This window comes from Excalfactoria chinensis, chromosome 15, assembly GCF_039878825.1.
Source record: "Excalfactoria chinensis isolate bCotChi1 chromosome 15, bCotChi1.hap2, whole genome shotgun sequence".
Taxonomy (NCBI): Eukaryota; Metazoa; Chordata; class Aves; order Galliformes; family Phasianidae; genus Excalfactoria; species Excalfactoria chinensis.
Genome location: NC_092839.1, coordinates 1,153,988 through 1,179,424, shown reverse-complemented (window position 1 = coordinate 1,179,424; position 25,437 = coordinate 1,153,988). Strand labels below are relative to the sequence as shown.

Here is a 25,437-nt window from a genome sequence, read left to right as displayed (position 1 = left end):
GCTAAAGCCACAGAGCACAAATGTTTTTCAAGCCCATCTCTGAGTCACTGTTCTCTGCTTTCAGGCTAGGAAAAAGAGCTCCGAGCCATAATGCTTATTCATCTGTCTTCTTCAATTTGCTGTTGTCAATAATCTGACCTGAATGTCAATAACCCCCATGAAGGACTAGGTCCAGGCTCAGCAAACACAGGGCAAGCAGCAAAACGTCACCCAGTCTCTTTCCTGGACTTTGCTTTTCTAAAGCCACCTTAGTGAAGATGTCCCCTGACACCCATGCAGAGCAATTCCTTCCTGTCAGATCTTTGTGACTCTTCTGATGCTCCTGATTCAAGAAGCTTTTTCTCCATAATACTTATTTTACAAGTATATATACATATATATGTAAATGTATACACAATACTTCAAAAGAGAGCATTGTTCTTCACCTCGATCCACCCTACTTAAAAGAAACAACTTTGATTCAGCTCATGTGAAGTTGGTAACATATACTCAAGTCAGATTGGTAACAGCACTTTGGAATACACACACATACATATGCAATCCATTTCACTGTAAGATTCTGTCCTCATTTCTGGCCTCAGTGCAATGCAGAAAGCATGCACTATCTTTGTTGTTCAGTCAGCTTACTGCCTACAGGCTCTTTGAGGAAAACAAACATCACTGTGTCCTAAAAGCAGAAAGGATACAGAACCGTTAGCAGGGTGGTTACTCTTAAGGAAGAGTCAAATAGAATGCTGGGCACCAGGAAATCTTCAGCACTTTTTCAGTAACCACCTCCCAGGGAAAGCGAAAACACACCAGCAGGTCGCAGCCGCCAAGGAAACATTTCTCTGGCCACAAACAATAAAAAATAAAGCAGACAACTGAAGGCACATTGCTCTTCTGCCTTGCCTCATTATTCAGATATTATCCAGAGCTTCCAGCTTGCTGGAAATCATTTTCTGGAGACAATATTGAATTAAATTGTAACACATGGCATGTTTCATAGAAGCTGCTGCACATCAAATCAAGATTAAATAATAAAAGTCAGTGTGTGTGTGCTGTGTGAGTTACCAGTCACATTTCTAGACTAGGAGATGCATGGTTACATTAATCATTTCTTGGCACAAAACCGGATTGCAGGGAGGCACCAATTTAGTGTGGTCAGACATCTCCTGATGGGAGAAACAGTTCATTACTGAGCAACAGCCAACACTGAGTCACAGTGGTTACAGCTGAGGTGCTCAAAACACAAACAAGCAGCTAAACTACAAAGGAGTGCACACAGCCAGGTGCTGCAGGACTGAGCATTTTGAGTTAGAACTTCAGTTCTGCTCCGAAAGCATTTCTGGCTTTTATGGTCATAAACACTATTCAGAGAAATAGAAGTGGTCTGTAACTTAATGCCCATGTCTGAAGACACATTATGAAATGCTGAACATTCTGGTTACCTGCTGGAGTCGCCACATACACACCACATAACATCCTGCTCTGAAATCCAAAAAGGCATCCAAACCAACACCAACATTTTTACTAACAGACCCCAAACCTGCACTGCAGCCAATTGCTGACAGTATCCCATAACCTGCTGAGATCAGACACAGGTTCTCACTCTGTTCCCAGGTGTAGAACTGGGCACCACTCTGTGCTCCCAGCACCGCCTGTGGTTTCCAGAAGGCAGATTTGAACACAGGCTGCGCACTTGTGCTAACACAGATGGGTCAGGCAGGAGCAATCCCTCACCTGCACAAGCAGCAGCACCCCCCAAGACTGCAGTTACTCAATTAAGGGAAATCCTTCTCATGCTGATAAAACTGCCATCACGTAACTTCTAGCCGAGGTCAGAGGGGTGAAAAGGAGGGAGCCCAGCAGGCAAGACAGAACAGCTCATTGAAGGGCTCCAATCCCATGGGACAAAGCAGCCTGGGCTCTCTGAGCACTGCTCCCTGCTGATGCCATTCCCAGTACTGAGCTAGCTGAGCACACAAAGGAAATGCAGCACAAGACAACATGCATCATTTTTTAATGTGGGCTGTGACATTCTGCAGAGCACTGGGACGTTTCAGTACAAGGCAGAATTGTGTCTGCCACGAGGGACTAAAGTTGGTGACACAAACACTGGGCACAAATTCTTGAACTCTGCATGCAGTTACAAAGCTTTTTCAAGGCTACAAAAACAACCACCCCCTTTATTATTTCAGTGGAATCAGATAATATTTTTATCTTTAATAACATGAACAAAAAAAACGACAAGAGCAAAGGATCAGATGAAAGCAGTTCCTGAGCTTTGACAGCTGAGAGCTCCAACAGAACCTGGATGTCTGCACTCAGTCACAGCACCTCTCCCTGCTGCCTGAGACAACAAAGAGACGTGATGGAGAAACGCTCCGCCTGCAGTTATAAGCATGCAGTGCAGGTATCTGAAGTGAATCACTGTTCAGAAGAAGCAACAGATAGGAAAAATGCCCTACAAAGGTTCTACTTTTTGAAGAAAAAAACCAATTACGACAATAATTAAACTCCTTACAAGACAAGGAAAAACAAGACAAAAGCCATCACTGCTGACACTTTTGTAATTTAATATGACCAGACTTGTTCCAAGTAACTTATAAAACAAGAGAGAACAGCAGGACAGGAAGGTTTCATATTTACAGTCATTCAGAAGTAACAGTGTAAGAGCTTAACTCAAATAGTGGTGACAGGATCATGGAAATGTACAGAGAAGAATCGTTTAGAACACTATTAGGATGCTTTATGTTATCTCATCAACTATTAAAAGAATCTGTCGCATCTTTATTTTACTTTTTTTACTGCCAAGGTCATCAGATTCTAATTCCCCATCTCCTCAAAATGACACCAAAGTGATACCAAAAGAAGCCACTTTTGCTGTATGTAAAAAACATACAGACAAGAAGAACACCTGCTTTTGTTCTTCCTGAACATCACAGAAGTGGCACAGCAGAGTTAACAGCAGAGCTCTACTCTTCAGCTTTAAATTAAAAAAGAAAAAAGGAAAAGCTGGGCAAAGGGAGAAAAGCAGATCAAGTTAGTGTGATTATTCGGTTGGATTCTGGATGACAATCAAGAAGTAGTCTTTATCTGGAAGGGAAAAGAACAAAAAAACAAGTTATTCTTTCATTGCTGATATTTATTCACAAAGAAAAGCATTCCTGTTGCTAAATAGAGGACCTTTCAGCTTTTTTTCTTTTTCATATCTCACTGAAAGCTGTAGGAACTGTGCAGTCCTGACACTCATCCGCAGTGATCAAAACAGGTTTGACATGTTGGATCACTTATCTGAGCCTCATGGTAGAGAAGTCTCACATGCTTGAGAGTCAAATTTAACACCACTTGTGCCTAATGAATGAGAATAACTGACACAAGCAATGGTTTAACTAAACTAGGCAGTGAAAGACAAGTGATTTCCCATATCTCACAGGCAGACTGCTGAACTGAAAGGGTTCCAGCTGCATGGGTCCTGGAAATGGTGATTTCTCTTTTCATCTATCATACAGAAATGAGAGGATGCACCAGCATAAACCCGAGCCTCTCTTCCCAGGCACTGCTGTGACCAGTTCCTGCAGAGCTGCCTGCTGGAGCACCAGCCTCCTTCTTTGCCTCCCCACCAGCAGAATGCCACCATGGAGCAGGTGAAGTACAAAGGAACAAAGCTGAGTTCTTGCACCGTTAACGCAACTCATCTCATGGCTTCCCCTGTTCCATAGTTTGATGAAATACCGAGGGGTATCTCCAGAAGAAAAGGCTGCTGCCACATTCCATGACTCATCAGTACAGCCACAACATGCTAAAATCCTTTCCTGTTAGCCAGAAGTGGAATGAGTACCACAGGTACCAAGTAAGCCAGCTAGGACAGAAGCCCTCCTGTACTTCATGTATGGAGAGGGAAGGCCCTGTGGGAGCTGTGACAGCGGGCAGCTGTTGTGGCCACAGGGATCATGAAGTGGTTGAGTCCAAAATTTTTGGTGTAAGGAAGAAAAAAAATACCACCAGAATTGTCACCATGGACTTTTAAAGAGAACAAACTTCCAAAGGGAGAGTACAGAGCTGCAGTTCGCACCTGCAGGGAGAAAACAAGAAAAGCCAAAGCTGTACTTGAGCTGATGTGGAGCAGCGTGGTATGAGACAACAAAAAAGGCTTCTTCAAGTTTGTCAACAGCAAGAGGTGGTCAAAAGAAAACACGGGACTGATACTTGGAGTGAAAGGTCACCTCACAAGTGAGGAGGAAATGGTGAAGACATCTCATGCCTTTTCTGCTTCAGTATTTAACAATAGCAAGAGACCTTGGTTTGCTTGGACCTGAGCTGGAGGACCATGACAGGGGAAGAAACAGTTTTCAATTTGCAGATATTACAATTGTAGGGATCCAGCTGTACCAGCTGAATGGGGCCTGGTGAGACTCACTTCATAGTACCGAGGGAGTCAGCAGATGTTACAGCTGGATCCCTCTCAACAACTCACCAAAGGAGTTGGTCTGGGGAGGTCCCTTTGAAGCTGGCCAACATCACACCCATCCATCAGAAGGGCATGAGGGAAGAGACAGAACACTACAGACCTGCCAGTCCAACCTCAGTCCCAGGGCAAGTGATGGAGAAGTTTGTCCTGGGGGATATAGAAAATCATCTATAAAGCCATTATCAGGCATAGTCAACATGGGCACAAAAAAGGGAAAGTCCTGCCTCAGTAATTTGATCTCCTCTGATAAGGTCACCTGCTTGGTGAATGAAGGGAAGGCAGCAGATGTCACTGTTTTAGACTTTGGTGAGGCCTTTGATACAGTTCTTTATGGCAGCCTTCTGGACAGATTGTTTTGCTGTGAGACAATCGAGTTCACACTATGCTGGGTGATGGACTGGCTCAATAGAAGAGCTCAAGGGCCAAACGGGGCTACATCTGGCTGCATACAGTTACCAGTGGTGTTCTATGGGGCTCAACTCCAGGGCCAGTCCTGTCCAACATTTCCATCAACTGGACACAGACATGCATCCACAGCAGGTCTGACGATAGCACTGATCTAGGAGGTGCTGCTGATTCCCTGGTGGGATGAGAGGCCTTGCAGGGGGTCTCAACTGGTGGGACTACTGGGAAATCAGCAGCAGCATGAAGTTCAGCAAAGAGAAATGCCGGGCTCTGCAGCAGGGATGGAGCAGTGCTGGACTCCAGCCAGCAGCTGGAGCATCTCAGTGGAAAGAGACTGGGGGCACTGGTGGCAACAGGCTCAGCAAGGGCCAGCAGTGTGCCCTGGCTGCCAAGAGGCAAGATGTGGATTTTGGGGTGTCTTACACAAAGCATGACCAACAGGTCAAAAGGGGTGATTCTTCCATAATATTTAGCACTGGTGGGGCCTTGCCTTGAATGCTGTGTGCAGCTGTGGGCTCCACAAGATAAAAGGGATGTTAAGGTTTTTGGAAGTGAACCGAGGAGGACACAAAGCAGGCAGCAGAGTTAGGAAACGTGCTGTGAGAAGACCCAGAGGGCACTGGGGTTGCCTGGGCTGAAAAACAGGAGTCTGAGAGGTGGCCTCACATCACCCTGCAGCCCCTGGAAGCTGCTCCTGGAAACCAAGGACAGGATGTGCAGTAACAGTCCAATGTTGTGCCAGCTTCCATTTCAGATGCAGTAGCCTGGTTTATCAGTTCAGCACTCAGCTAGGTGAAATTGCTCTCCAAACGTATTTCTTTCTAACTTTCTGGATTTCACGTTGAAAAACACAAAGCATGAGAGGCTGCAACATGCTGTCAAATGCTAATTAACCATTTCTACTTCGTTGAAAATGAAATGAGGAAAGTGATTTTGCACATTACAATGTGAAAAAGCAAACTAAGTTTTTGATAAAAGTTTCCAACTGAAGAAGGCGACAAAGGACAAAGCCTTTGGAAAAGAGCAGAGTAGGTAACAGGAATAAAAGCAGCACACAGAACTCATTTCTCGGGGTCACAATGTCTCTACTGCAGAAAAAACAACCAGCGACTTTGACAGCCCTCACAAGAGAAGTACCTGCTGGATGCTCAGACGTCTGCTTTCAGTCTACTTCCTCTTACCTGGAGCAACCATGATTTCATTTTTCTTGGAACGGATCCGCAGGAATGTGAGGTCATTTTGGGGATCAATGTCTCGCACGGTGCTCCTTGCCTTCATGATGAAGCTGTGCATTAGGCCAGCGTACTGAATGGTTGTGGTGTTGTCCATAGTACTTTTGATAGGAATACCTGCAAGAAGCCACCATGAGGACAGCAAGAGTCAGTAACGCAGCTTTTGAAGCAACTCCCTCTTGGTATCAATCTATCCAACTGCAGTGGCCAGTGAACCTGAGTATGTGTTAGAGAACTAAAACAGGGGAATGGGATCAGGAGTGCTCTTTTTAAAGCTTAAAAGAAGAGTACAAGCAGAAATAAGACAGAGAGACTAAGTTCTGAAACCACAGTCGAAGGTGAGAATAACCACTCAACTCTACTAGCATCAGTGGTTTTCTTTTGCTTTGTCAATTATTCATTTGAGATGTATAAAAAGATAAATAAAAACAAAAATAAGTGTTTTAGGGGGGAGTGGGAATATCTGTCATGTTTTCTAAGGGTTATTTCTAGAAAACACTTGGTCTGAACTGACAATCACACAATTTTAACAAGCTGGACCGAACTACAGGAAAATCTTTGCCAAACAGAGACAGCAACTGGAAACAGTGCAACCGCTGTTCCTTGAAGTGCACGAGTGGTGTAAGTTATGATCTCAGAAAACAGACTGACAATACCTTCAGAATTAACAACAATGATTCCTTGCACTCCTTTCTGGCTCTGAATTCGCTTCAGCGTTTCTTCTACCTCAGCCTGCAAAAACAGAAAACACAAATCAAAAGATCACAGCTGCTGTTTGCCTTCAACTAAAGCTTCACAACAGCATGCCTGAAAGTAAAGATGCTAATAGGTGATGCAAACAGACACTGCCTACACCTTTCCATAAAGCACCGCATACTTTAGTACTATTTTCTCTGCATGGTCTTTTTAGTTGGTTTTCATCCATTTTGGATTTCAGGGGGAAGTTCTTTACAGAGAGAGCGGTGAGGTGCTGGATCAGCTGCCCAGAGAGGCTGTGAATATCCCATCCCTGCAGGTGTTCAAAACCACGTTGGATGGAGCCCTGGGCAGCCTGGTCTAGTGCCAGATCTGGAGGCTGGTGGTGCTGCCTGTGGCAGGAGGTTGGAACGTGATGATCCTTAGGCTTTCTTCAACCCATGCCATCCTGTGATTCTATGATCTTTCAGAGCAATCTACAGTCATTTGTGATTACAATCTTGTGCAAACTTGGAACTCTCTTTTAATCTTGTCCTGTTCTCCTCCCCACCTTCCTGCAGCCCCACACATGAGCTCCTTACTGCTGGCTCACAGTGGAAAGACTTCTTAGACTGCTACGGTATGTAGCAGGCATGCAGCAAAATCTGCATACACACAAATGGAATTCATGAACAAAACAGAATAATGCACACTCTACATGCAAAACTACCCTCCCTTTTATCAAACCAATGCTAAGAGGAATTAAAAGCATAAAAAGCGAAAGGAAGAAGTGATCCATGCTCTTTACTTCAATTTGTTGTTGTTATTACATAGGGATCACTACTTTGGAAAATCAACTCCTCCAAAAAATAAAGAAAAAAAGATGGCTGAAAGCATCAGTTTGGAGGCTTTTGATTCCCAGAAAAGGAAACAGAGACGTGCCGCATGTTTCAGATCCTGCACAGACCTGGCACAGAACAAAAGGATCAGCTAAAGCTGGGGGAAAGGCCAGAGCTACCGGGGGCACCTGGCCAACAGGGCTGCATTTGCCAGGCACTGCGAGTAACCCCCCGCCCACGTCCCCCAGCTGGGAGAGGTGATTTGTGTCATTGACAAGAAAAGCATCAGTTCAGCCTAAGAACTGCCAGAAACCTTCCACAGGGCTTTGGGAATGTAAGGAGTTCAGAGTAACACAGACTGCTGCAATGATCAGACAGCACCACCTGAGCTTGTCTTGACAAAGCAGTTTTTATCCCATACGGAAAAAAGCTGAGTTTAATCACGTTGAGCCTTTGATTCCTTCTGAACGCTGGACTGCTTCCATGTGGAAGACAAAGAGGAGAAAGAAACCCCAAACAGATGACCACAGGGTGTGAAAATGCTGAGGGATAATAGTGACACACTGTTCCACCTGAAATAATTTCCTGCCTCCCCTGTAGATGCATCTAAGCCCAAAGTTGTCCGACACTTAATCACACCTCAACGAGTCTGCTCGGGTGCAAAGAAGAATCCATACGGAACTTCACTGACCCCAGATCTCCCCTACCAACCAACAGTAACCTGACTCGAAGGAGGGGGAGCTGCCCTGGCAGCTCACTGCTGTTTGTATAGGGAAGTCTCCTGGAGCCGCACACAGAGAAAACTCCTCCCCAACACCTCACTGAGCCTCTGCCATTCACCGGGCCAACAAAAACATCACCCAGAAAAACACCACGTACTGAACCCGAGCACCAACAAAAGCTCAATCCCAACAAGAGACAGACAGCATCCGGAAAAGAGACGCACTTTGTGAAAGGAGAGCAGCATCTCCTCCTGTCAGGCTCTCACATAAGCTAATGCAGACGCAAGCTGCAGATCAGTGACAGGATTCGTCTAGAGCGTGTGAGCCACAATCCCACCGCACTGCGTGTCTTCATGACCCGCTCCAGCTCTTCACATACAGCTCCCATCTTCATTTCCACATGCACAACGTTATCACCACCTGCTGCCCAGCACTGCGCACAGGAAGCATCCTCCCACGGACTGACAACTAACCGACAGGCCGTTCCGCAGGACATCACACACAGACACGGCCTTTTCTCCCCATTCTCCTGCAGCCGTGGCGGCGCACAGCCCGGAGCCGCAGTGCCGTCCTGCGGGCACACACCGCAACGCGGCAGGGCAGCACCGCGGCCTCCCCCTGCACGGCTCCGGGCGCTGCCGGCCGCCCCGATCACCCCGCGGCTCCCAGCGCCTGCCGCTTCAGCCCGCGCCTCCCCGCACCGCCCCGGCAGCCCGGCGGCACAGCGGCCCTCCTCCTCCCCAGCAGGCCCGGCCCGCCCCGAGCGCTACGAGCGGAGGAGCGGCCCGCAGCCCGCAGCGCCCGGCCGCCTCACCCACCATTGCGAGCCGCCGCCTAGTCGCCCCGTCACACCCTGCACGCGTGCGCCGACGGCTCCACCAATCGGCGGGGCGGAGGGCGCTCCTGACCCGGAAGCGCTCGTTCGCTTCTCCGAACGTTGCCATAGCGCTGCAGAACCGGCCGGCGGTGCCGGTTGTCTCCCGGTAGGCCCCGAGCCCAGCGCTGCGCAGCCAGCACCGCCAGCACCGCCCGCACACGGCGCTGCCATCCGCACAGCTGTACAGCCCGCCGTGTGCACGCTGCAGCACCAGGCGCTCATCCCTGCCCTCAAACTGATGCGAAATAAGGCGACCAGCCACTAAAAACTGCCTGCAGTGACATCCATAGCTGGGTTTACACAACCGGATGGCCTGCTTTCCTCCTGCAGGAACGGAAAACTGCTTGGAATCTGCTGCAACTGAGCAAGTGACATTGAGAGGAACAGTGGGAGTCACTTTACCTCTCTGCAACCAGCTCCTTCCTTGGGGCTCAGCTCTGGGCCTGAGGCACGTTCACCTGCAGCCCTCCTGCTGCCAGCTCCTCCCCACTCCCAGCGCTGCGATTCACACCACCCTACCCACACTTGTACTCGAGGGGAGGCTATCAGCCTATCAGGCCACGGCTGCCAGCATGCAGCTGGGATTCCTGGGGGGGCAAACAGCAACACAGGGTGCATCAGAAGGGTGAAAGAACCCTCAGGGAAGAGAGGCCAGCTGAAGGGGCTGAGCGCAGGGACACCCTTCTTCCTCAAGGGCTGCTTCCCCTTCTTTCTGTTGGTCCTCCGAGAGCAAGGAGATGCTCACAGCCTGTCACCAGCACTTACGGGTTGGCTGAAAGGCCACCAGTTGGGAAGACCAACAAGGAAATGGGGGAAACCCGCACCATGTCAAGGGAGAGACGTGAAGCCGACCGCTTCATCACTCTGCGATTGCCAGCCCGAGCAAGGGACGTTCTGACCCGCTACTGAAAGAGGCAGCACCAGTTTTAGAAAGTCCGCTTCACTTTTATTGCGTACAAAAGGATTTGGCTTCTATTTATTACCCCGCCCCCCACCCCAAAATGAAACCCCGGTGCCCAGGATCTCCGCTCAGCAATCAGTCACTCGGCCTCCAGTCAGACCCAAGGAGAAGCCTGACCCCAGGGCTATGTCACCTCTTCCCTCTCCAGTCCCAGCCAGCCCTGACCCTGAAGAGACACACCCTGAAGGAATGCAGCGTCTCAAGCTCTTGCCATACATCAAGTCCTGCACAGGTGAAGCCCTCTTTGCTTCCAACGCAGCACAAGCCCTTCCCTTCCAGTTCACTTCCTTCCTCTGCTCCGTCCACGACAGGGAAAGCACGGCCGTGCCGGAAAACCGGACTGTTCAGTCAGCTGCTTTTGGTGTCACCTCTGAGGAAGCGTTGCAGGCGGTTCTGCTGTCCTTTGTGGCTTCTCGCTCAAGCCCTCATTGTTGCTCTCTGCTTTCCTTCTCGGCTTTCTTCCTCAGCTGAGCAGCGCTTGCCTTGCCTCGGCTTTCTTCACTCTCTCCCAAGACAGCCTGCTGCTCTACTGCTCTCACGGGGGCAGCTTGCTGCAAGAGGGAAAAAAGAGGCACTATTTCTCTCATGCACGCTGCTGGCACAGGCTGACTTAGAGAGCTGTTTGGAAGATAGCCTTGGGCTACTGACCCAGGAACAAGGAAGGACAAGAAACTCGCAGCTGCATCGTCTGTTACCACCTGCCGAGGAAGATTCCTCACACTCGAGCACTGCCCCACTTGCAGCTGCGGGGAGGAGGAGCTGGAAAGGACAGGTGGACAGAAAAGAAGGGAAAAGCTGAAGAGGCGAGAATCAACTTCTCCCCGAGGCAGATCACACCTTCGTGGGCACTCTTTGAGGAATGCTCATCATTCCTAGTCCTAGCATTAGCAAGATGGAAATTCACCACCTACCTTTTCACACTCCTCGGGTACGCACTGAGGGCCGTGCCGTGGCTGTGCTGCACAACACCAGCGACTGAAAGGAAGCACGCAGAGAGCGATCTGTTGCAGACAGTGCCAGGAGCTGTGCTTGAACAAGGCTTACGGTAAGGCGCGCCTACCTTGAAATGGCCACACGGGAGCTTTGGGACACAGCCACGTGTTGCTCTCCTGAGTCCCAGCTCCATTTCTCAGCCACTCACACTCTGCTCCTCCGTGTTCTGCAAAGGAAAAGTCCCAAGAGGGAAATTCAGTTCATCGCAGAAGTCTTCAAACCTCCGCTCTCAGGGCAGTGGCACTCATTGCTCGGGGTGAGCAACCAGCTGTGTGCTTACCCAAGGAGCAGCGGTTACTTTTACTTGAGTGTAGCAGCCAATGCCTGACTCTACAGTAACAACAGGCACCTATGCCTAACTCTAAAATAACAACAGGAACCTATGCCTAACTCTAAAATAACAACAGGAACCTATGCCAAACTCTAAAGAACAAACAGGAACCTATACCTAACTCTAAAGAACAAACAGGAACCTATGCCTAATGCTAAAACTAAACTGAACACTAACACTAACCTAACACTACTGTCAACAACAAAGCCCAGAACTGGCACCTAACTCCGACAGGGGGAAGAAGGAACTGGGGGCCCACAGAACCAGAGGAGCAACAAGGTGGAGGAGGAGCAGATGTTAAATAATGCCACCCAGCTAATGCTGGGGACGGGGGCCACGCAGCAGGTAAGGAGCCGAGCGCCTGGACCAGCGATGGTGAAGCTGTGACCATGCCAACGCGGGGCTTGGCACGGTGGTGTGGTGCCAGGCCAGCTGTGCCGCAGGCGGATCCACATCCATGGGCTCCTCTGGAGGGGGATCCACGTCCATCGGCTCCACATGGTTGGTGGTCACGGGGCTGGTCCAGGCACGATGGAAATGGGCTCCCTTCCCCCTCCTCCACATGATGATCATGGTGAGCCCCCTCCACCTCTTCGGTTCTGGGGCCCCCAGCTCCTTCTTCCCACTTAAAACAACACTGTTCTCATCTCTCACTCTCTTCGTGCTGGACATGGCTGCCACCTGCCCAGCACTCTCTGAGGCAAGTGCACCGAGTGGGGCAGCAGCAACCAAGGTGACAGCTGTGACATGGGGAAGATTCCAAAATGGCACCTGTGCTGCTGGGAGTGGCATTCTGCATAGGATGAGGAGGGGGCTGGAGGGCAGGGCACGGCACGGCAGCTACAAGGTGCTCCCTGTGCCCAGCGGGCAGCCCTTCTCTCCAGACAGCAAGAGGGCACAGAGGAGCCGGCCCCGAGAAAAGGGCCCTCGGCCTCTTTTACCCTCCCCCTCCTTCCACAAGGGAATCCCCCTTTGGGACTGGGGCACCCACATGGAAACATGGAAACTACAAGCTACTACTTTGCTTCTACAGCACGACTATTGTATTTCAATACTATTGTACTTCAAAGCACCTGCAATCACAGTACGCTCATTTTTAATATTAAACTCTCAAACTTCCACAGCAAATAATAACATCCGCTCACAAAGAAAATGTGGAGAGGCCACAAAAGGGAAAACCCAGTCATGAAAACATTTGTATTCAGACATTCAAACTAGGAATGTATACTTTGCCATTGCCTAACCGTACCAATCGGTGCTAGAAATACAATGTTCTGCTGCAGAGTACAATTTGGAGAGACCAAAAGCAGCTAAAACCTGGTCCACTCAGTAATCTGACCACCCACTGATATCTGGCTTTTATCTCCCTTGCTTTCCAATTGCTCACTCTTTAAACACATGCAAATCACATTGTCAAGGATTACAAAAACACTGTTAGCCAAAAAATTTATGCTGGCTGAATCTTAACATTAGAAATGTGTCTAAGTTGGTTGCAAAGAAGAAAGTGAAGAACAACACAGTAACCAAATACTAACGTATACATAAGGCTTCTCTCACGCATCCTGAAAACAGAACCGCCAGCCTTAATGAACTCTGCTCTTCAGACACTGACTGAAATTGAAGGCTTACGTGTAGCAGCCTGGATCTGGCAATAGTCAAAGAATCCTTTACCTCCAGCTCCTTAGCATCAAAATACTGCAGATACTGCTGTGGCAGAATTTCATTGAAGCCTTCAGAAAAGGCTCGTGTCTGTTCCTCAACGCCTCGGGAAAGTCTCCATGCTGCGACCAGCCTGGAAAAGACACAGAAGGATCATTTGAAACGGGCTACGCCAACCCAAGTTCATCTTTGTTAGTTTGTTTTGAAATGAACCGTAAACTGTGTTAAGAAAAAGGATGGAAAGTTCTGGGGATAGAGCACTTTATAACTGTATTCTAATTGTATTCGCAACCATTACCCTGCGCAAACAATTTTAAGTCCAAACCCTATGTTTCCAACCACTCAACTATGGAAACCTTTCCAGATGACTCGTGACAAAAGCCATTTTTACTCCCTCGTCCCTCAACACCTTCCCACCAAAAAGCCTTTGCAGATCAGATGGTAAGAAAGAGGGAAATTCTACAGCCACAGAAATAAAGCGCGCAGAAAGCCCATCTGTAGCAGACAGAGGAGTGAGCCGTGCTTAACCAACACTGCTTCAGCGCACGCTTACAGTAAGGCACACCTACCTTGCGCTGGCCACGCAGGAAGCTCGTGACGCAGCTCCAGACTGCTCTCCTGAGGCCCAGCTGCATTTCACGGCCACTCACGCTCTGCTGCTGGACATTCTGCAACAGAAATGCCACTGGATGCAAATCCCATCCCTCGCAGATGGCATCAGACCTCCGCTCTCACGGCAGTCGCACTCACGGCTCCGCGGGAGAAAGAAAGCAGACGTGTGCTTACCGAGCGAGCTCTGTTTGCTGCCAGCTGCTGGTAGGAACCCACGCCTAACTCGACAGTACCAGCAGTAACCTATGCCTAACTCCACAATGGGAACAACCATCTACTCCTAACGCTACAGCACCAACAGGAACCTACTCCGAACAGGAAAACAACAACATTACCTACTCCTAACACTAAAACATGAAAAATATATATGAGCAACCTATGCCTAACAGGAAAACATGAACAATAACCTACACCTAATGCTAAAACTAAACACAACACTAAAACCAAGAAGAGAAACGGGAACTTTACAGGGTAAAGATGGGACTGGGGGCCCACAGAACTTGGCTGCAGAAGAGGCCCAAAGGAGGAGCAGACGTTACAAAAATGCCACCCAGCTAATGCCAGGGGCCACAAAGCGGGTAAGGAGCCGAGCGCCTGGACCAGCGACGGTAGAGCTATGATGGTGCCAATGCAGGGCCTGGCACGGTGGTGTGGTGCCAGGCCAGCTGTGCCGCGGGCGGATCCACCTCCATGGGCTCATCTGGACGTGGATCCACCTCCATAGGCTCCACTTGGGTGGCGGTCACCACGCTGGTGCAGGCGCGATGGAAACTCAGGGCTCTCTTACCCCTCCTCTGCCTGATGGTCATGGTGGGCCCCCTCCTCCTTTTCGCCCCCAGGGCCCCCAGCTCCATCCTCCCACCTGAAACTGAGAGAACTTCCACCCTCGCCCTCTTTGCTGCTGACATGGCTCTTATCTGCCACAGCTCTCACAGGAGAGTGCGTTGCGCGCAGCAGTGGTGACCAAGGTGACCAAGGTGGGGAGGGTTCTAAAATGGCGGCCACACTGCTGGCCCTGGCATTCCACATAGGATGAGGAGGGGGCTGGAGGGCAGGGCTACAAGGCGCTCCCTGTGCCCAGCGGGCAGCCCTTCTCTCCAGCCAGCAAGAGGGCACAGAGGAGCTGGCCCCGAGAAAAGGGCCCTCGGCCTCCTTCACCCTCCCCCTCCTTCCACAAGGGAATCTTTTCGGGCTGCCATACTGTCATGGTTTTGTACTTCTTCTATTGCTATTACTCATCATAACATCACGTGGAGATCATAGACTAATCAATCAGTCATAGATTGATCTAGATAAGTCCGCCACACAGACGCAGCACACAGCAGCATGCTGATGGGGATCCTGAGCTCAGTGCCAACAACGGCAGGCTCCAAAGGGGACCTGACTACGCCTGCCTCCTGGGACACACAAGCTCTGCTTTCCACAGTCGCATCCAGCGCCTCTCCTTGTGCGGCACCTCGGTGGATTCAACCCTTCCCTACAATTAAGAGCTCCGACTGAGTTGGGATTCCAGGCACTGTGATTCCATCCCAAATCCGCACGGGGCCACGCTGCCTCGCCCATCCTGTGGGGACCCACAGACCCCATTAGAAACGGGACGTGCTCCTGACTGCTTCCGCTTTCCAAACCTCCCTCTCCCTGCCCCCAGTCTGCTAACAAACATCATCGCACGAGACCGCAGCCCTGACTCGTCCCGCTCACCCACAGCCACAGGAAGGACATCGGACACACCTTTGTTCGGCTCCACAGCCTCAGTCCAACACGGCACCCAGGCCTGGCGCTCCATTCCTTGCTCCGTTCCTTTGCTCACCGCCAGTTCCCACGGGGAGGCCTCGTTCACACACCTGAATGCTGCAGGATTCCTCTCGGATGGCGCCGAACTTTGCTTCTGCTTTCCCTTTCCTTTCCTTCTCTCTTTCTTTTCTTTGCCTTTCTTCTCCAGTCTCTCCTCCCCTTTCCCCTTTCCCTTGCTTTTCTTCCTTTCTTCCCTCCCTTCCCTTTGCTTTCTGGCACATCAATCGCTCGTACTGTTTCCCTGCTCGGTGCTCTTGACAGACTCTGCTCTCCTCACTGAGGAGTGATCCTTGAGAGCAGCTCGGCAGAGAAGGACCTGGGGGTCCTGATGGACGAGAAACGTAACATGAGCCAGCAGTGCGCTCTGGCAGCTCTGAAGGCAAACGGTGTCCTGGGCTCCATCAGGAGAGGGGTGGCCAGCAGGGACAGGGAAGCGATTCTCCCTCCTTACTCGGCTCTTGTGAGGCCCCATCTGGAGTACTGTGTCCAGGTGTGGAGCCCTCAGTGCAAGAAAGACGTGGAGCTGTTGGAAAGGGTCCAGAGGAGAGCGACAAAGAAGATCGGGGGGCTGGAGCACCTCCACTATGAGGACAGGCTGAGGGAGCTGGGCTTGTTCAGCCTGGAGAAGAGAAGGCTGCGGGGTGACCTCATTGCAGCCTTTCAGTACCTGAAGGGAACCTACACCCAGGGGGGGAGTAAACTCTTTGAAAGGGCTGATAATAGCAGGACTAGGGGAAATGGATTTAAGTTGAAAGAGGGAAGATTTAGGTTGGATGTCAGGGGGGAAGTTCTTTACTAGGAGAGTGGTGAGGTCCTGGAACAGGCTGCCCAGGGAGGTTGTGGATGCTCATCCCTGGGGGTGCTCAAGGCCAGGTTGGACAGGACCCTGGGCAGCCCGATCTAGTAAATGTGGAAGTTTGGTGGCCCTGCCAGGCAGGGGGGTTGGAACTTCATGATCCTTGAGGTCCCTTCCAACCCGGGTCATTCTGTGATTCTGTGATACTGGTGTGTGTCTGTTGTCCCAGCACGCTGACCTTTTGCCTTCGGGTTCACCAACATGACTGTAACTGATTTATGGAGGAGGCAAGTGATGGGTGCTACTGTGTGACAATCAACATCACTTGGTGGACATTTGAAAGCACCTTCCTCCAGAGCTGTTTGCCTCCAGAAGAGGGTGCTCAGGAGTGTTTACTGGCGGAAGATCTGGCTCCAGCTTGGTGTGGGAAAATTGGGGGATGATACCATCGTGTTCTGTGAAGCATCCCTGCTCCCTCTTGTCTGCTGGCAAGGCCCAGAAGATGGGAACAAAGGAGTTTCTGCTGAGATCCCAGAGCCAGAAAGCTGCCATTCCAAGGAGAGCTGACTCAACCACTTTGGATTCCAGCTGTCACTCCAAGGAGAGCTGACTGAACCACGTTGGACTTCTTTGTAAGTCTGTACTACCATTGGAAATTGTTGCCGTGGTCACAGTCATCGTCAGCGGAACAACAGCGCCCAACAGCCCACCAGTACTGAAGATCAATGACCGAACTACAAAACACGCCAGATCCATGGTGGTGACTCTCTCTCCCTCTTGCTTCCTATAAAGACTCCTTGATTCTATTTCCTATCTTTTCTATGTCCCGCCTTCCCTTCCCAATCACCCTAAATCGTCATAGCGTCCATCCTCCAACATTTGAACCATTGTTTCTTAATCTCACGCCCGGGCATACATGTATGGACCTCCTCTCCTTCCTATGAATTGAAGCAGGACAGGGACCCACAAGGATTGTCAGCTCCCAAGTCATATAAGTATTGCACACAACACAGATAACTTCATCTGTTGGCCCTGTTGTCTCTGCATACCACCATGCGAGGACCTGCAGTGCCCAGGCGAGACGATGTGCCTGGCAGTGCAAAGCCAGCCCACGTGTGTGCAAATGGCAAGGAGTGTGCCTGTGGCACTGCGCACCGACAGCCCTTGCCTGCCCAGGACCGTGTCTGGAGGGCGTTCCCCACTGCAGCCCTGCCCGACAGTCGGTAGGGGGTGTGCGCCCATTATGGCAGTAATGAACAAACTGCTGCTTCACTAAGATCTTGGCCCGATTAGAAATCTTTGAGCAGTGCTGTTACAGCAGACAGAAAGTGATAAGCGCAAGTAGTCTCCTACACTTCACATCCTTGCTACTTTGTTCTGGGTGTTGTTGCTGAGCAGCTTCTAACAGAAGTTCTGCCCTGGTCAGCTGGCTGCCTTAGCTTGAGCCCTGATGGCAACACCAAGACGTGAGGTTAGTATTGCTGTTTTCTCCTCGTCAGAATACTCTGCCTTTTGAAGGAAGCAGCTTCTTGGTTATTTTGTTTTGTTGTTGAATTTTATTGAATTCATTTGCAATATCTATATTCCATATAGTTAGAGATGTTTTGAATATGATCATTTGTGGTGCTGAGAATTTTTACCGAAAAGCTATACTCAGTTCAGAAGGTGTAATAAGGATGTTAAAGAACCCCCTGTTGTGTTGACCAGTGATGATGATGCTCCCACCCCCTGACCAATGGCAGAGAGGAGCATGAAGAGAGAGGTGGTGCTGGGGGGATCTTGGGGCTGCTGGGCCAGTTGTACATCCCAGGGGCCGCGGAGCCTGGGCTGGTGGGCTATGGGGGATGCAGTGAGGACAGTTGAGCCTGACAGCCGTCAGGCCTGGCAGGGGCCGCTCTGGTGGTGCTCAGCGGCCGGTGGGCAGGTCGTCACTGTAGAGGCACTGGCTGTTGGTGCTGTGTCTTTCTGTCCAGCGCCTTGAGGCGAGCAAGCCGTCTGTCCAAGCGCGAGGTGTAGCTGCGGGCAATACGCTCGGCTTCAGCAGCTTCAGCAAGGCGCCTGCAGAGAGAGAAACGTGCTGAGGGCACAGGAGAGCCCCCTGCTCTCCTTCCTCACAGTGCATGCTAGAGCCACCCTCAGCTCCCGGCCTGTCTCAGGCCCAGCAGTAAGAACAAGCTGCAGGAATGGCGAGGCCAGTTAAAACATCTGACAGCGTCAATCTCTGTAGACAGAGTTAGGCAACAACTAACTGGCTTCTCTATGCTGCTTTAACTAGAAATGCCTCCTGGCTCACAGGAGCCCTATAGTAAAGAGGTGGGCAGGATGGTTGTGGGGTGAACAAGAACTCACTGGTTTATCTGCCTCCGTTGCCGGATGAGACGATAGCATGAAAACATTGCTATCAGCATGGTAACCAGGACAGCTGCACCAAATCCCAGGCAGTACTTCACTACAAAGTTATCCTCTGCAGCATTTGCATGTCCCTCACCAACCACACCTGGAAAAACAATGTGGATCTGTTTCACCAGCTGCTGCTTTGAGTGACAGGGACAAGAACAACCACAGGAAGGATCCCGATCCGGGCTGCTGTTGTTCCTGGTGGCTCAAGGGAAGCACAGCAAGTGCTGGAATGAGGGGACTGTGCACAGGAGGTACCATGGAGGGTCCCGTTTCCTCTCCTTATCTGCTGAATGTGGTTCTGGTGGCCTAGTTCCCAAAAGGACAAAGTTCCTAAGCCCCTGGGAACTGGCTGCAGTGGGAGGGGAGCAACTCTAACCACGGCCACAGAGCTCTATGAGCAGCTCTTACCTGGAGCTGGAGTTGCAGTTGTGTGCACGGCCTCTTCTTCTACCAGGGCGACAGGCAGTGTGTGAACACGGCCATTCTGAAATGTAATCCGATGCACAGGCTGTCCACCTATCTCTTTAGAAAGGAGGTAAGAGAGTGGGATTGTAAGTAACTGCTTCTCATTGGGAAGATGGTATCTTCAGTGTCTGGGAATAAGGTCAACCAGGGGATGGGCCTGAGGAAAGAACTGCTAAGATAACAACAGCCGAAGCAGCTGAAGCGGAACCATGGAACAGGGATAGGAAGAAGCGCTTTGCCAGATGCCCCGTGATGACACCATTTATGCAAGGGAGGACTCTGGGAGTGGGAAGGAAGGGTCGTGTGTGTGTGGGGTTGCGTAGCGGGTGTATGGGACGCACATGCATGGAAGCCATGCTAGTACATAAGCTGTGTGACGCAGCAGTAGATTTGAAGAGAGAGTTAACCCCACAGCATCTGTGTTTACATATCTCTTCCCCGGCTCATCGAGGTTCTGGGACAATCGAGTTATTTGATGGCTACAGCATTCAGAAGGCACCACTTCTCAGGACACGTCAGTAAAATTTAGGAACAAAGCCCGGGCTTTTTGTGACATGCCTCATTCCCAGTGCAAACAGCATGCCGTTTTGGGACACAAACTGAAGTGCTCAACACTTTCCAGTTTGTGTCTTGTCCACGGTGCACCTTGTGCAATTCTGGCAAGTTGCAAAATGATGCTAAATTCCGCCCTTCAAAGAGAGCAGCAAAATCTGCAAGCCAGCCCAGACACAGAGGCATCACCACAGCAGGGCTCTGATCCGTCCTTTCTTGCTGTGCACGCTACAGTTTCTCCACACGTATTTCTAGAAACTCAGCTTCGCGAGTCTTTCAGGGAACAGACAGAAATACACTCACCACGTGCATTGTCCTTCATGATTTTCATTAGCAGAGGGGGCAGCGTCTGCAGATATTTTCCTCTTTTCGGGGCCTCTTTCTGTTTCTCAGGAACTAAACAAAAAACATTAAGATAACTTTCAGACAAACAAGGTATTAAACTGAATGGTCTTTTTAGTGAAGTCAGTAACAACAACAGCCACCCCTGGGATGCCTGTGGGGTTCCAGCACAACTAAGGATTTAGCACGGCCTTCCCTGGAGGCACTTCTGCAACCAAAGAACGAGAACTTTTCACCACACGCTGCAACTTACATAAACACACAACGGCATCACTGAATGGGACCAGGGGATGGTGCGAGGGCAGGGCACACACACACAGGTGTGCATTCTCACTCACACCTGCAGACATGCCTGGCTGACATTAGGACTGTGAGCTGGCATCTCTCAAAGGAAGTAAAGTCTCGTGACGTACCCATTCGAGTCGCTGGGGCTTCTGTCCTGGAGCTCAGCTGGGAAGCTGGATCCCATTCAACTCCACTCGGAGCTGTCAACAAACACAGACAGAGCAGCTCCCGTCAGACACCTGTTTAGACTGCAATGACAGCACTGCTTCACAGCACTCTCCTCTCCCTGCCACACAGAAGCATCTGGCAAATAGTTGTTGGGTGCCTGCAGTGGCACCGTGCCAGTCCAAAAAGGAACCGTGCGCAGAACTGCCTGGAGAAGGGAAGGGGGTGGAAGAGGAAGGGCGAGATCTAAAGCCCTTTCCTTTGGGATTGCCCTGAGGCTCACAGGCTGGATGATGCTGAGTCTTTGGCAAGGCACTGCTTATAGGCACAGCCGAAATCACGCATCGATGAGAAACATCTCCTGGTGTTGATGCCTGGGGGCAGCTGAGCAGATGCCACTCATCTGCCAGGGTGCTGCTGTTTGGGTGCCATGGTATGCTGTGATTTCTCTCTTCCTTAGGGACCTGCAGTGACTGGAAGGAGCTCAGGTGATGACATGGGACCCAGACCTGGGTCAACAGTTGCAAAGCTGCAGAGAGGCCAGGTGGGCAGTTGGCTGGCACTCAGCAGCTTTCCAGATACTCTCTCCAGGCCATGTGAAACAGTCCTCAGAGATGGCACAGAAGAACATTTGGCCCCTCAAGTTTTTCTTACTGGGGAGATCTCTGATGTACGGAGACAAAGTCAACGGGATGCAGGGAGCATGCAGCACCCAAGATACAGTGAGTACCCAAGCTTCTCATGGAGAAGAAATCATCAGGCAGTGAAAAGCTGAACCCCTCCTGAACTTCCACAACCAAATATGAGCAAAGATCATGAGATGAAGACTGGTGACTTACCTCTGGCATCCACCCCAGGTTCAGGGACACGACTCTGCACTGATAATGCACCAAGGAGGCCTGCAGGCACAAGAGTGATCAGACACAGGTGAGGAGAGCTTCCACTGCGCACTGAGGTCTGCTTTGGTTTTTTTCCTGCAGTGACCTGCGAGGACTGGCTGCTGGTCAGGGAATGACATGGCCCAAACAGCAAAGGCATAAAAGCAAAGACTGGCAAGGGCCGCCTTCCCACTGAAATGTGACAATTCTCCAAGTAAAGAAATACTCGTGACTGATCTGCGTATAACCTTCAAAGTACGAAGAGACTTGAAAGACCTTTGGAAGTCCTTACGGACCCAAATAAGCTATTACAGCACTTATTTTTCTACCTCCAAGGAAACAGACACTCACAACTTACCTCGGAGTTTCCCCTGAGGCACAAAAGCAGTCCCCTTCCAGTCGTCTGGAGAAGGAATACCAATGTCATCATCTAGAATAAAGAACAGAAGAGGGATGTTCCCATTGCATGTTGTGATCTTCCTCTCCCTTAGTGACGGGGAAGGGGCCAGGTAACGGGATGGGAGACTCAGGACTAGACTGCCAAAGCTATAGAGTGGCCAGGGTAACCTGGAGCCTGGCACTCGGCAGCTTTACAAATGCTCTCTCCCGGCCACATGCAACACCCCTCCGGGACCACATGGAAGAGCATACAAAGAAAAGGTGCCTGAACCCATCTGGGCTGCAGCTGGGGGTCTCTGTTGGGAACCGGGATTTTTCTATGGGGAGCATCAGGCAGCTGGAGCAGAAATGCTCCTGCTTTTCCCAGCACACATCTTCCAAGTTCTCCCCTAGGACACCCCCAGGATCAAGAGCATGCTCCAGCCAGCCAGCGGCAGAGCCATGGGAGCGCAGTGCTTCCTCGTGCCCTTGCCCAGCTCCTGCAGTGCTGCCTGTCCCCCCTGTTCCAACACCCCTCCCATCAAAGGCAGCCCTAGGGCAGCATGGCACAGAGCCACGGGAACCAGAACCTGGGCTTCTCACCCTCAGTTCTGCTCATTTTTGACCCCATCTCTGCGCACCCACCTGCTCCTCGCCACGGAGCAGCACAAGTCTTCTGGGAACACATGGCTATCAGTAGGAGGAGGAAGGCAAGGCAGGTGGGGGCCGTGGCCCCCAGTACTCGTGCCATGCTGTCACCACCACCGCTGCAGCCACAGCAAGTGCTGCTACTGGGGCACAGAATGCCTGGGGCAAGCAGCTGGGCATTGTGACCTCATGGCACAAGGCAGCGATGCGGCAGGGCATAGTGACCTCACATCCCCAGGATGCTGGCTGGGCCTCCTCACGGGCTGCTCCTCCTGTGCAGCAGGGCTGCATAGAGTGGGTGCTTGTGGCACCCCTTAGTGGGTGAGTGCCAGGCCGCTGGGGAGGAATTACTGGGAGCGTTTCCTGCTGGGCAGATCTGTTCCACCACAAGGGCCAGGCTCCCCCTGGGCTTGCTATGGACGCTGTCCCTGGGGCTGAGGATTCCCAGTCATCTAAAGCAGCGGGAGACCACGGCTGATATTTTCACATTTACATCGTGGGAATATAGAATTGTGGAATGGCTTGGGTGGGAAGGGACATTAAAGACTAAGAGACGCTGTCAAAGGATAAAAAAAATCTCTTCAGTGTTGTTTTTACTGCTTCATGCAAATCAAAAGATTGCGTTTTGTCTTTTAATGGCCAAAAAAGCCATTTCTTCAGTGACATTATATTTGTTGACACAGACTCTAATAAAAATGCAAACTGAGCTGTATCTATAGCATCAATGTTTTTGTATTTCGTATCTTGTATTTGACGGTTCCCTCCCAGCCGGTTGCCCGTGCCTTTCTCTCAGCCTGCAGGAGCACCACTTACTGCCTCTGGGAACTTGGAAACTGGCAGCATGATGGCCAGCACACACACAAGCTGCAAAACGGCTCCATAGAAGAGTCCATGGCGCAGCACAGTCTCCATTAGCGTGGGCTCAGGGATCTCAGGTGGCCAGAAATGCTGTTCAGCAGCCATAGCGCAGACAGCCTGCTGCTCTACTGCTCTCATGGAGGCTGCCTGCTGCGAGGAGGGAACAAGAGGCATCGTTACTCTCAGGCACTGCGACGGGGTCACTTCCTGCTAGAAACATTGCCAGGCTGACTTAGAGAGCTGCTCTGAAGATATCCTTGGGCTACCGACCCGAGAAGAAAGAGGGACATCAAACTTGCATTTCAGTTGCCCTTTAAGCAACTTTAAGCAAGAGCCCTCAGCCTTCAGTATTGCTGCACTTGCAGGTGAGGGGAATAGAAGCAAGAGCAGACGGGTGAAGGTCAAAGAAGGGAAAAGCTTACCAGGCAAGAATAAATCTATCCCTGAGTTCCATCACAAACGCGTGACCATTGCCTTGCTACTATGAACAATAACGTCATTCACACGGTTAAAGTTACCCACGTTCACATACCTGCTTATGGACATGTTCACGGCCTTGCTGCTGCTGTGCTCATCAACGCCAGCCACAGAAATAAGGCACGCAGAAAGCCCATCTGTTGCAGACAGAGGAGTGAGCCGTGCTTAACCAACACTGCTTCAGTGCACGCTGAACAACTGAAAGAGGCAGCACCAGTTTTAGAAAGTCTGCTTCAATTTATTCCATACAAAAGGATTTGGCTTCTATTTATTACCCTGCCCCCCACCTCAAAATGAAACCCCGGTGCCCAGGATTTCCGCTCAGCAATCAGTCACTCGGCCTCCAGTCAGACCCAAGGAGAAGCCTGACCCCAGGGCTACGTCACCTCTTCCCTCTCCAGTCCCGGCCAGCCCTATTTCAACCTAACCCTACACCAGCCCTGACCCTCAAGAGACACACCATGAAGGAATGCAGTGTCTCCAGCTCTTGCCATACATCAAGTCCTGCACAGGTGAAGCCCTCTTTGCTTCTAACGCAGCACAAGCCCTTCCCTTCCAGTTCACTTCCTTCCTCTGCTCCATCCACGACAGGGAAAGCACGGCCGTGCCGGAAAACCGGACTGTTCAGTCAGCTGCTTTTGGTGCCACCTCCGAGGAAGCGTTGCAGGCGGTTCTGCTGTCCTTTGTGGCTTCTCGCTCAAGCCCTCATCGTTGCTCTCTGCTTTCCTTCTCGGCTTTCTTCCTCAGCTGAGCAGCGCCACAGGAGTCACAGGAAGGACATCGGACACAGCTTCGCTCGGCTCCACAGCCTCAGTCCAACACGGCACCCAGGCCTGGCGCTCCATTCTTCGCTCCGTTCCTTTGCTCGCCGCCGATTCCCACGGGGAGGCCTCGTTCACACACCTGAAACCCCAACGCGCACCAACACGTCAGGCAAACGACAGACGCGCACGAGACGCAAACACAAAACGCCCTCCTCGGATCCCGACCCCGTTCGCAGCACACAGCCCGCTCCTCCCGGCCCCGCTCACCGGCCCCGCTCACCGGCCCCGCTCACCGGCCCCGCTCACCGGCCCCGCTCACCGGCCCCGCTCACCGGCCCCGCTCACCGGCCCCGCTCACCGGCCCCGCTCACCGGCCCCGCTCACCGGCCCCGCTCACCGGCCCCGCTACGCCGCCATGTTGCACCGCCTCGGAAGTGCTCTCCGCCGCCACCAAACACTTCCTGTCACGTGGCCGGGCTGGGGGCGGCTGCCGACTTCGTCCCGGATGCGGCCGTACTGCCGGCACTTCGCTGCTTCCCTCCGCGTCTCATTCCGCCTCTTTTCTCTCGCTTTCCTTCCTTCCTTCCTCGCCCTCGGCCCCCCCCCCTCCCTTGGCTTCTTTCTGCCCACCCTCGCTATCCAGCTCTGCACCGGAGATGCCTCCGGCAGCTCATCTCCGCAGGCAATTGATGGCTCGCGCTGTTTCCCTGCTCTGCTCTGCCCTCCCCGAACCCCGCAGTGATAGACCAGCAGTGCCCGGCTGTTGTTGCTGCGCAGCCTTATCACCTGACAGTGCAGACTTGGGGGCAAAGCTCAGCAGCTGCGCAGCTGCCGATGTTCCACGCCGTGCCCTGTCCTGCACAGCCCGGCTCTCCT

The 25,437-nt window shown here is 51.4% G+C and overlaps 2 protein-coding genes across 13 annotated transcripts; both read right to left on the bottom strand.

Annotated features, from left to right (window-relative positions):
* Positions 1-1,985: 1,985 nt before the first annotated feature.
* LOC140259118 (dynein light chain roadblock-type 1) lies at positions 1,986-9,400 on the bottom strand. The gene is made up of 4 exons (XM_072350147.1): positions 9,145-9,400; positions 6,747-6,822; positions 6,040-6,207; positions 1,986-3,078 (listed from the first exon to the last, which is right to left on the bottom strand). The coding sequence occupies exons 1-4, from the start codon at positions 9,268-9,270 to the stop codon at positions 3,035-3,037; spliced, it is 414 nt and encodes a 137-aa protein (XP_072206248.1). The 5' UTR covers positions 9,271-9,400; the 3' UTR covers positions 1,986-3,034.
* A 786-nt stretch (positions 9,401-10,186) lies between these two features.
* On the bottom strand, positions 10,187-25,183 carry LOC140259029 (uncharacterized). 12 transcript variants are annotated; one of them, XR_011905351.1, is made up of 13 exons: positions 24,946-25,183; positions 23,853-24,700; positions 23,276-23,470; positions 21,795-21,866; positions 21,398-21,457; positions 20,522-20,593; positions 20,070-20,162; positions 19,158-19,271; positions 18,699-18,846; positions 11,225-18,407; positions 11,076-11,139; positions 10,813-10,923; positions 10,187-10,715 (listed from the first exon to the last, which is right to left on the bottom strand). XR_011905351.1 is itself a non-coding variant. In XM_072349945.1 (6 exons), the coding sequence occupies exons 1-6, from the start codon at positions 21,594-21,596 to the stop codon at positions 18,278-18,280; spliced, it is 756 nt and encodes a 251-aa protein (XP_072206046.1). In that variant the 5' UTR covers positions 21,597-21,766; the 3' UTR covers positions 10,952-18,277. The 12 variants fall into 12 exon arrangements, 1 of the variants encoding a protein (XP_072206046.1); XR_011905350.1 differs by having other exon boundaries at positions 24,959-25,183; XR_011905349.1 differs by lacking the exon at positions 24,946-25,183 and adding an exon at positions 24,829-24,911.
* Positions 25,184-25,437: the final 254 nt, after the last annotated feature.

Bases quoted from the DNA above. Each gene is read 5' to 3' on its own strand.
- LOC140259118 (XM_072350147.1), bottom strand. From the start codon at position 9,270: ATGGCAACGTTCGGAGAAGCGAACGAGCGCTTCCGGGTCAGGAGCGCC. The intron at 6,823-9,144 runs GTGGGTGAGGCG...CTGTTTTTGCAG, and splicing joins CTAGGCGGCGGCTCGCAATG to GCTGAGGTAGAAGAAACGCT. The intron at 6,208-6,746 runs GTATTGTCAGTC...GGCTTCTTGCAG, and splicing joins CATTGTTGTTAATTCTGAAG to GTATTCCTATCAAAAGTACT.
- LOC140259029 (XM_072349945.1), bottom strand. From the start codon at position 21,596: ATGCCTTTGCTGTTTGGGCCATGTCATTCCCTGACCAGCAGCCAGTCC. The intron at 20,594-21,397 runs GTAAGTCACCAG...GTTTGTTGACAG, and splicing joins ACCTGGGGTGGATGCCAGAG to CTCCGAGTGGAGTTGAATGG. The intron at 18,408-18,698 runs GTGAGTTCTTGT...CTCTCTCTGCAG, and splicing joins CAACGGAGGCAGATAAACCA to GCGCCTTGCTGAAGCTGCTG.